The sequence below is a fragment of the Lactuca serriola genome, chromosome 8 (genome assembly GCF_051521515.1).
Source record: "Lactuca serriola cultivar US96UC23 chromosome 8, Lser_US96UC23_V15, whole genome shotgun sequence".
Lineage (NCBI taxonomy): Eukaryota > Viridiplantae > Streptophyta > Magnoliopsida > Asterales > Asteraceae > Lactuca > Lactuca serriola.
This window is the reverse complement of record NC_136415.1, coordinates 71,182,872-71,194,724: the sequence shown is the minus strand read 5'-3', so window position 1 is coordinate 71,194,724 and position 11,853 is coordinate 71,182,872. Positions and strand designations below refer to the sequence as shown.

The 11,853-nt window shown below is 34.0% G+C and overlaps 1 protein-coding gene across 1 annotated transcript; it reads right to left on the bottom strand.

The window, feature by feature from the left end:
• Window positions 1-1,707: 1,707 nt before the first annotated feature.
• On the bottom strand, window positions 1,708-2,760 carry LOC145067011 (ethylene-responsive transcription factor ERN1-like). Its single transcript, XM_079014240.1, has one exon. The coding sequence runs from the start codon at window positions 2,758-2,760 to the stop codon at window positions 1,708-1,710; it is 1,053 nt and encodes a 350-aa protein (XP_078870366.1).
• Window positions 2,761-11,853: the final 9,093 nt, after the last annotated feature.

Here is an 11,853-nt window from a genome sequence, read left to right as displayed (position 1 = left end):
ATTCATCAGATATTATATGTATAAAGATTGAAAAAACATTTTTTTCTTTTGTATTCATAAATGAACGAAAACATACATTAAATTATTTTTTTAAGAATTTTATTTGATTTAATTATGTTAATTGAGAAGGATTATATATAACAATAAAAGATGGAATGAGTAAAGCACCATAAAAAAAAACTAAAAATAAAAACTCAATTCAGTCATAATCATAAACGTATAAAGTATATTTACAAATATAGAAAACCAATACATCTCGAATCATTAATGAATAAAGGAAAATGTAAAGATAAAAAAACATACTTTAGTTGTAATCACAAATGACTGAAAAAGATAAAAAAAAATATAGTTTACTGCGATTCTTCTTGTTGCTAACAGCACACACAAAAACAAATGACATATGTGATCATTGTTAGTCTTGGGTTTACACCTGCAAAATCAAGTTGAAGTATAATTAAAAAAAATAATATACTAACGTTATATATATATATATATATATATATATATATATATATATATATATATATATATATATATATATATATATTGAAATTTGCACTTATACCTTGTGAATTAGAACAATATTGTTGATATATATTACTGATAAGTATATCTTATATATGTTGGACCTTTGTTGCTCTATCGTATTTTTCCGTATTTGTTTGGTTTGAAATCAAATATTTGTATCTAATCAAATGTACAATTAAGGAGTAGGGTAAAATGATCATTTTCGATCACTTGGAACATTCAAATGTACAATCAAACATAATTGTTTCTTACCCAGTCGAGATTTCTTACCCAGACAGATATTTCCTAATCAACAATTTCTCTGTTAGCAACTATTAAACGAGACTTACGTCCGAAACTCTGAATTAGAACCGAGAAATATCAATATGATGATCTATCCTCTGTAGTAGTTCGGTTTTTAATTTGAAAAAAAAAATTATAGGTTTTTTTTTTCATTACAATTATGAAAACTTTTAACTAAAAGCAAAAGTATTTTATTAAAATTAACATTACTGAGCGAAGTAAATACATGCTACTTATTACCTTTATTTATCAATAAAAGTTGTAAATGTATTTTAATTATTTATAATTTTTATCACACTTTATGTTAAATCAATCTGGTTATTCCGGTTCTTACATACAGAAAATCGAAACATCGAGTTGTTCTCAAGACAGTTTGGTTTTTGGCGTTTCTTAAAAAAAATTATTTTGGTTTTGGTTTTTTGCATACCCACTATCATCTTAATTGTAAAATTCCCGGATGTTACACGACGAGTTAGATATTTAACCGTAAATCCAAGGCATGCAATGTATAAATCATATGTCTAAAGTTAGCATATATAAGTATACAATCATAAAATAAAATATAGCACTTGTATATTGTTGACTGAATTATCAAGATCTACCACAGATGATAAAAAGTTTTATACAAAAAATTGATCACAAATTCTAATGCACACATTAAACCAGGAAACACGATTCTAATTAAAACAAACAGGCATAAAAGCATAAAAGTATAACCTCTTCTTACACATACACATAGCAACATAATCCTTGATAATTATATAATCCTTGAACCAATGATTGTTAGGAACAACGAATGACTGTTATTAATTCAAGAAATAAAGAATACAGTTACACCACTATTGTTGCTGAATCATATTGTATAACCTATCAAAGGGTGCTAAAAAGATCAAATCTTTAATTTGACCCACTAAAGAACATATCTAGGGAAGGAAGATCAAGAGAACTCCAAATAAACGACTCATCTCCTTCCTTGCTACTTGAAGACGAAAACGATTCCATAGTAATTAAATCATTTTCTCCATTGTTATCCTCCCAAACCTTATCATTCTTAACAGCAAGATTCGATAATTGTGCAGGCTTTCGGTTTTCCTTATCACTTCCCGATCCAATCGTCATCCTTAAACACTCAGATATCCCATTAAAAGCATAAAGAGAGGCCGAAATATTTCTTTCAAATTTCATTCTCTTCATGGCTTCACTAAGCATGGATGGGTTGTCACTGTAGTTATCGTCTCCCATGGGTTTTGTTATCTCTTCTGCAATTTCAAATGGCGAATAGCCCATATACGATCCAATATCATCAACAAATAGTAAATCCGTCAAACCCAGATCAGTACTTTCTGCGTTTCCCTCCACTTTTGGCTCATCTACACCTAAAGAATGATCTATGCCTACGATATTTCTAGAACCATAACTTTCTCTTTCTATAAAACAATCACTGTTAGCATCTGGGATTTCAAATAATTGTTGGAAATCCGAATCTTGAACCTGAGTTACCTCTTGAAACTGTTGTTGATGTTGGAAAGAATGTGTGATTGCCGCCATTGATGAGCCATTCGAAAGATTGGCGGCATTTCTTGCTCTTAGTCTTTGCAGGAGAAGATTAGTGATTTTTGAAGAAAGAGCAGGAGATTTGTTCGATGGATTACATGGCCAGAAATTGGTACGTGTATTGGCTCCCCGGAGCAAACAGGCGGCTTCGTCGTAAGCTCTTGCAGCCTCCTCTGCTGTATCAAATGTGCCTAACCATACTCTTATCTGTTGTATGGTGTCCTTAATCTCGGCTACCCATCTTCCAGAGGGCCGCTGGCGAACTCCGACGAACCTCTTTCGTGCCCTGATAGCTCCTCCGGCAAGCGCCCCACCATTTGTGTGATCCCAGATGATTTCACCATTACCACCGTTTTCTCTCTCTTCTCCCTCGATGTCTTTCCTTTTTCTCATCATTTTCATCATTTAAATTTAGGGTTTTCTTTTTCTTGTTTTGGGTATGAATAAAGTTGTGTCTAACAGATAAGTATATATAAGAGTTCAGTACGAGTGGAGAGTTGGAGATATGGTGCCATTACAAGCAGAAGTATTGTAAGTATTGTAAGGATCGTCAGCATTTGTTGGAACATATTTGTCTAATGTATAGCAAATATATGCTGATAATGCTACAAATAAGTGCAGTAGCACAAGAAGAGTGTTACATGACATTTTGTTTGACTAGGTCAAGATATAGGGCAACATATTTGGCATATTGAGTGTCCCATGAACATATATGTAAACTTTCATTTAATTGGCTCAATGAGAATACACTTATGTAATGTTTATTTTTTAAAAACAACATTTTTATAAAGAGGGATTGACGAGCCCCTAGGCAAACAGACATGGTATAGTGCTAGATAAAGGATGGTTGCCAAATGCGCCAATCCATCGGTGGAAGGCGAATATATGTAGCATGTGGTATATGATGATTGCAATAGTTCATTTTATTAGAGCGAAAAACGTTTTTGTTTTAAGGGAAAAGATTTAAGAGGTAGCGAAGTTTTATTTTTATTCACGTTTCACTATATTTTGTAACAATAGTAAGCTTTCATTTGTGTTCAAAAAATACATTTACGACATGTTATTATAGGTTAAAATCTAATTTACATCTACACGACTGTAACGCTCTGTTCCGAATTGATTCCTAGTCTGAGGCAGTGACTCGAAGGTCGGTCATTATAAGGATTATGGCTCTTGGGAAGGTAATATCTAGGCCCTTTTTAGGTGCGGGTGATGTATTAGAAGTGATTCGGGTGTTCGGTTCACGTTTTGGAGCCTAGGGGTATTTCGGTAAAGTGGCAGTTCAGGATTTGTGGAAAATGGATTTTTGTTCGGAAGGTCTTAAGAAAGATATGAGTTGATAGAAGTGTAGGGCTTCTCGTTACCTTTCCGTGGATATAAGGATCGTCGAAAACGTATCTATAACGAAGAAGTTATGGCCTTTGGAAGTTTAGCAGTTTCAGGCTTAGCCGAGTACGCTGGGCATACTAGTGAAGAAGGCAGTACGTTGGGCGTACTTTTGGAGTACGCTGGGCATACTGACCAGGATGGTCGCGAATGCTCCCCGGAGTATGTTGGGCGTACTCCAATCAGATCAGAACCCTATTTTAGGGTCTTGGACCTTATTTAAACTCCTTATCTCATAACCTAACCCTAATATCTTCAGCCTCCACCCCTCTAAACCCCAGAAATCGTATTATACCATTCATAGTGGCATTTTGAGCTTATGGAGTCCATTTTTGGAGTGTTTGGCTCATTTTCAAGAAGGTGGAGTTGGATGCAAAGTTGGAGATCAAGAAGAAGCTTATGGATCTGGCTTTTGTTACTCATTTTCAGCTTGATGAAGGTATAAAGCCCTGAACTTGACCATTGAATGCTTAAATCTATTATGTTGAGGTTTTTAGATCTTTTTGGTCCCAAGGATGAAACTTTATGGTTGAAATCTGAGTCTTAGGCTTTGAGTTGCCACTCTCAGTGATAAATGAGCCCCTAAGGCAGAAAGTTGCCATCTTGGAAGCCTTAATGGGTTCATGCATGAGTTAAGACCATTTCCTTGGAAGTAGATTATCATTTTTGGAGTTTGAGTTTATGTGGGTCATGCAAAGCCATCAAGTAAGCAACTTTATGGTTTAAGACGTTAAAAAGGACTTGGATCTGTGATTGTAGCTTCTAGAGTAGAGTATTAAGCACTTAATGGGAAAGTAGCTTAATAGGGGAGTACGATGAGCGTACGTGCATGTACGCCCAACGTACGAATCATTTGGTTTGTACGCTTAGTGTACATGGGAGTACGCCCAACGTACTCATCAGTTATGAGCTTAATGTGTTTGGGCCATGCAGTGGACTTTAGCTCTTTGGGCCTTAGTGGGCCATCAGAAGTCAGATAATTTGGGCCAAGAATATGTTAGGGCTTAGGGTAAGGCACATTAGAGGGATTGGGCCCAATTGAGCAAATTGGGACATTAGTGGACCACTAGTGGACTTGGAAAGTCCACCCAGTGTTGGGCATTTGTTTTGGGTTTGGGCCTTAGTTTGGATCATACTGGGCCAGGGGTAAAATGGCCATTTTACCCCCATGCATGGATTCAGGATTATGGTATAGGACCCAATTGCTAATTGGATATATTGATCGATATTGATGGTTCAGGAAGTGGACAGGGTAGTAGTTAAGGATTTCTTTAGGAAGCTTCTGCATTCGTGGTGAGTCTTCTCACCATACCAACGGGTCTAAGGCACCAAGGCCGGCCCATTTTATGATAGTTGGTATACTTGTTGTGTAGAGGAGTGTGGCTTGAGTATGTGGTAATATGCGGTAGAGATGACCTTTCTAGCTAACGGTAGAGATAGCCTTTGTGGCTAACGGTAGATATAGCCTTTGGGGCTAACGGTAGAGATAGTCTTTACGGCTAATGGTAGAGATAGTCTTCACGGATAAGGGTAGAGAGAGCCTTCGTGGCTGATGGTAGAGATAGCTTGATAGCTAATTGATATGTAAGACATGGTAGAGATAGCTTTTATAGCTAATATGTTATGTGGTATGCGATGGAGATAGCTTTTATAGCTAATATGTTATGTGGTATGCGGTAGAGATAGCTTTTATAGCTAACAGGTTATGTGTTATGTGTATTGTGTGTAGGGTATGCTGTGGGGGACTCGCTAAGCCTTGTGCTTACGGTTTACCGTTTTAGTTTCAGGTATCATTGATTTGGAAACGAAGAGCTCGGAGTGATCGCAGTGCACACACCTATGATTTCCGTAATGAATGATTTTGGGATGAACTATGAATAATGTTTTACTTAATGATGATTTGAAATGTTTGGAATAAATGGTATCAATATTTTAGCTATAATAAAAATGAAAATTTTACCCTTGATTTTTGGGTCGTTACAACGACATTTAAGAGTAATACAAGATTCAAATTGAAAATATGTGTAATTATAGATTACCTTCTCGATTTAGGACATCTTGGACCGAAGACAACCTAGAAGAAGGTTCAATGTGTGCCCTAATTAAGTCCATGGTAAATCAAACTATGCCCTTTTCTTTTTTATGTTCCTTCTTTAACCATTTTTTTCCATGACTCAAGGGAAAAATATAACTTCTAGGAGTCGGTCGATCCAAAAGACACAAATAAGAAGTTGAAGTCAAGGAAGATAGATGAAATGGAAGCTTATGATCTTTCCCTGAAATTTGTTCATTCTTTAAATGTTTTGGTTGTTACAGAAGTTGTTCACTCATAAATTAATGTTCTTTGTGTTGTTTATTATGTTTGTGGTTAAGTATAATGTATTCAAGTTAGGGATTAACGATAGTTAGTAGTCATGAAGTGGCTATTAGTATTTTCTTAACATATTTTGGCTGTTATTTTGGATTAATGAGAGTTGGCTTAATGGCTTAACGACTATTAAATTTATTTTTTGACAAACTTTCATGGAATATAGTATTGCTTAATGGCTATATATGACATAAAACCACAGTTCCCTTAATGACATTTTCCTTATCTAAATGTAATGTTAATCGACAAACTTACATGATATATATATATATATATATATATATATATATATATATATATATCTATATCAAAAGTTTGTACAAAGTATCATATGGTTACAAAAGGTGTGCAATTACAAAAGTTGAGCCCACATGTGCCATGGACATAATAAAAAAAAAACCAACATTTTTCTTGCATATTTCCAAAAAATTTAACTATAAGAGTGTATCATTGCAAGTGGTTTTTCTTTACTACTTCCAAGTCCATCCTTCACCACTACTTCCGTACCGATCAACCCTATTTTGGTGATTCTTTATGAGTGTTTTCTTAGGCTTTCAACAATATGAGAGAAAGACACATTTAGAGCATCTACTTCATATTGATCTTAAGTTGTGGTGGGAACCTCATGGGTCCTTGAGCTTCTGGTTTCACTTGAACATCCACATCTACATATACTTCTAGGTCCACTTGAACTTCTATATCTAAATTAGTTTTGTTATGGAGTTTAAACTGCCTAGTATGAAAGATATGTAAGTAATAAAATTGATGCCTTTTCGTGTTTAAGTTTAGGCCACATGGAATTTCCGTTATGCGGCCTAATAGTATCCATGTAACAGTTTCCAAAAATGGATGTAGTGAACCGTGGTGCAATAAATTCCTCTACATACTTGTGGAGGTATGATATAATTGACATTGTATGCAAACATGGTACACCTAGCCTATTACCTGCCATGATCTACATTTGTAGGTGTTGTTGTTAAGGTCAACACCATATGCCCCTATCCTAAGCTCATATTGTTTAGCCCAAATGTAACCTCCCTTAATATTTTTTTACATATTATACACATGCTACAACTGTAATACCCAACCAAACAGGTATTTCCATTATTAGCACAAAGTATTAAGTTATTGCAAAAATGGTCCTTACGCCTTGTGTACGCAGGGCGTAAGCCCTTAACAAAGGACGCGGGTGTTTAAAAGTACGCAGGGCGTACTTAATGGGTACACAGGGCGTACTTGGCATATATACAAACCCTAAATCTGGGGTTTTGAGACTTATTTAAGCAAATTAACCCTCATAAATCCCTTCCACCTTCAGCCTCCATCCTCCTAAACGACCCCTTGCAAACCCTAATTTCCATTTGATAGTTTTTGAGCTATTTGAGTGTTTTGTGGTCATCTTTTAAGGGAGAAGATCATTGGAGTTCACTTAAAAAGCTTCAAACATTATATATCTAAAATTTACACCTCTCAAGAAACCTCCAGAAGGTATACAATTCTAGACTTGACGAATGCTTCACTAGATCTTGTTGGTTCTTAAGTTTTGTGTATTTTAGTCCCATAATCTTGGTCTAGTTGAGTATGAGCTACTCCGGACGTTAGGAGTAGCCTTTTAAGATGTTTTAAGGTGCATGGATTCATAAAAATGTGAACTTGATCTTTTTCTTTCATCTATGCATGAGTATTGGGGCTTAGAATCTTATATTATGTTAGGGTTTTTAGATTTAGACACTTTCTGGTCATGCAAATTCATAAAGTTGGAAACATTATGATTTAAGAGGTCATTTGGGGTTAGATCTTAGAATTGGATGTAAGGACTTAACGGAATAAGCACTTAATGAGAATATTGGAGGTTGGCCAAGTACGTAGGGTGTACCATGGGAGTACGCACGGTGTACTGGTTTGGACCCCCATGTTTTGTGTAGGATACTATGTATGCCATGCGTAGAGATGGAGTACACAGAGCGTACTTAGCGTGGTTGAGATTTTGACTTTTGACTATTGACCTTTGACCATAAACTTGACCAAGTTTTACTTAAGGGTATTTTGGTAAATCTAAATAGTATATTGACCCTGTTAATTGTATATGTGATCTGTGGAGACGGTATTTTGGAGCAGTCGTCTATTCAACTATTTTCAGAATGTGATGTGAGTTTTCCTCACTATACTTGTGGGTTGAAGGCACCAATGTCGGATCACTAGGTTATGTATCCTAGTATATAGGATGTTACTATGATGTAGTGATCTGTTAGATCTACATGATTATTTGTTTGTCGTTATGTGTTTTATTTGTTGCATATATCGAGATAGTGCGGTTGGGTTGAGGCTTTACTGTTATGTATGTAAGCCAACAGACCATGGCATTCCGGTCTGATGACTATAGACCCAGTGTACAGGAAATCCAGTCTGATGATTGTGGGTCAGGGGTAATCTAGTCTGATGACTGTGGACCCAACATGCATGTTTGTATATGTTCTATTGTGTGGGGTATTTTAGGGGAACTCACTAAGTTTTGGCTTACAGTTTGACTTTTATGATTTTAGGTACCTCAGAAGACAGGGGCAAGGCAAAGGCATGATCATGCACATCAACATCATCCTAGATTTTTATGATATTATGATTTTGGGATACTCTGATTTATGTATACGACTTTTGGAAACTATGTTTTTTAAGACTTATGGATTGGATTGGTTTTTGAAAAATGATTACCTTGATTTTTGGGATGTTACAAGTTGGTACCAGAGCCCTGTTTTAAGAGAATTGGATGAACATTCGTGTGAATCCAAACTCAAACTAAGGATCTGCAAAAGTTTTCAAATTATTTTCAAAAGTAACCAAGGAAGGATGTGATGTGTACGACCAGTCGTAGCAAGAAAGTATTCCCCAAGATACCCACACTGTTATTTGTTTATGATGATGATGATAGAATTGCATGCTAGTTGTAAGCTAGGGAACTTTAGGAATTGCATGATATAGAGGTATGATCCCTGATAGCCTAAGAGAACTTCTTGTACGCTAGATGAAATTGACATCATTACTATAGTTGCTTAGTGTATGCATCATAGTTGTACATAACTAAGATTTTATAGCCTGTAAATGTTTGATTTAGCCTTATTTCTTGTTCCTTGTTTGGTTGTGGTCTTAGGGTTGTCACACCCCCAGCCGAGGATGTGGAACATGTCGGGTTGTGTGACTTAGTTCATGGATCACATGTAATTGGATATATAGCACAAGTATAACCATAAACAAAACCATAGTTGTATTCCGAATGGAAGTTTGAATACAAAGTTTTTTATAGATAATAATATAGTATATGAATTGCCTTAAACAAGTAGGCAGATATAACAAAAAGTAAAAAACTAGGTCACCTAAAATCCATGATTATTTTGTCATCTGTAATGCTTGTTTATAGTGATTTCTTGAGAATACATGTAGTTTTGAGGGTCAACACAATATTGGTGAAAGTTACAGGTTTTCTTCTACTGTAGTAATGATACTTTTAAAATGATCAAATAGTATTTTCTTTTAAGTAAAACCATACTTAAAAATTTTTTGTAGAGAGAGAAACCAATTCCATGGTTTATATATATATATATATATATATATATATATATATATATATATATATATATATAGAGAGAGAGAGAGAGAAAGATTCAGTTAATGTTTATAGTAAGCCCTATAACCGAGCTATGTGACTGAAGTACCCCCAACAACGCTTTGTTGGATGTCGTAGAAATTACTAAAGATAATAATCACCAATTTCGACTTAACCGTCATGGTTGTAGCTAGCAACCGTAGGTAGGGGTGTCAACCTGTATAGATGTATACATACGTATCTTGCTCCGAGGATTAATGGTTATAGAGATGTGGGTATACTAAGTGTTTATAAGTTGGTAATGAATTGCGTCTCACTATAAAAGCCATTAACTAATGCACACGAATAACCCACCCTATCTTATATGTGGACAAGCATCAGGGGAGTAATGATCGAGAATGAATAGCCCTAACGTATACAAGGATAAGTCACTAGGAAAAATGATTTACGTTGAATAAAGTTTGACTATAAAAGTTGAGTATGCTCGATAAGTATATACATAAAGGTGTAAGGTACTTGCTTTAATAAAGTACTAAATCTCATGGTAGTGTACGTAAGTACATGTATGAATTCCAAGTTATAATATTTATAACTTATATATATATATATATATATATATATATATATATATATGTGTGTGTGTGTGTGTGTGTGTGTCACCCCTAAACCGGAGCGGCGGAAACGTACGAGGGTGGATGACTTCATGTTAAGTATCACAACAAATGCATCATAGTAATCAAAGTACAACAACCATTGCATTAATAATGTATAATTTTTACATCGAAAGTTATATATAGAAAAAGATGGAAGACATGTCTATACTGCTCCGTATTCTGAAAATCCTGGGAATGTACCTGTCTACTGGTTCCTTGAGAATACAAGTATTTTGAAAAAGAGAGTATCAAAATTTAAGTTGGTGAGTTCATAAGTATTTATGTTTAGAAGCTTGTTATTTGTTTCTTGAAATATTAATCATGTTTATTGTTCCAGAAAATCCAATATTTTCTAATATAACTGAAAAGTAGTTTTAATACCATAAAACCGTTTTGTGTAGTTGTTGTTGTACTATAAAATAGTGTAACATAGTTTTAGTTCACAGTAAAACTATAAAAATAAATGTTTTCTGTATTATTTATGTTTCTCTTAGTTGTAACTAGTATGCTGTAATTGTATTCTATGAAAACCCTATAATTATGAGTGTGTCTGGTTCCACCAGCTGTAATTGTAAGTCGTAGTATTATATTGTAAATCATATTATTGTAAAACCAGTACTTTGTATTTGTACTCTTTGGTTTATTTATTTATACACTAATCGTATTGTTCATAACTTTTTGAGTTATTATAACCATACTAAGACTAGTAAGCCTGATACAACGCTTTACGGGCGTTAGAACTATAACGAGATTTGTCACTCACAGGCATACCAGCCTAACTGTAAGGAACAGTCTGAGTACGGGATTGTCAATCCCGTATAGATCTGTACACATTTGTCTCGCTCTCTATCGAGATATTATGGTTATAATTATCAGGTCTTTAAAAGTATTACTTAAATAATTAAGCGAGTGAACTTTGTCTCACAAAAAGCATATTGAAAATTATGTGTATAATAATGATGAAAAGTTATTCTAAAATAAATGTACTGATAGTATGATGCTTTTATAGTATACTTAAATGTAAAGTATTTGTACGAGCGTATAATGTTAAACTTTGTATAACTGACTAGTGAAAATAGTGTGAAAGTTCCATAAATTATACCTATTATAATTTATATTTATATTCTGTTTGATATGAATTATTCGTGAAATTATCCCCTGCTTGGCATGTTACAAAAGGGAATTTATATATGATTGAAGTAACTTTTATATATATATATATATATATATATATATATATATATATATATATATTATAATATAATATAATATAATTTTAAACAACATTCGGACAAATAACTTTACCCTAAACCCACATCCAAACAAGGAAAAGGAAATAAAGTGAATTATTAGTCCTAAGCTCTTTAAATCTTATAAATATATATATATATATATATATATATATATATATATATATATATATATATGATTTTTGTAAAATATAATTTAAAAACAGTTTATTAAACATTTTAAAGGAGTTTAAC

Excerpts from the sequence above, each read along its gene's own strand:
- LOC145067011 (XM_079014240.1), bottom strand. The coding sequence starts at position 2,760 with ATGATGAGAAAAAGGAAAGACATCGAGGGAGAAGAGAGAGAAAACGGT.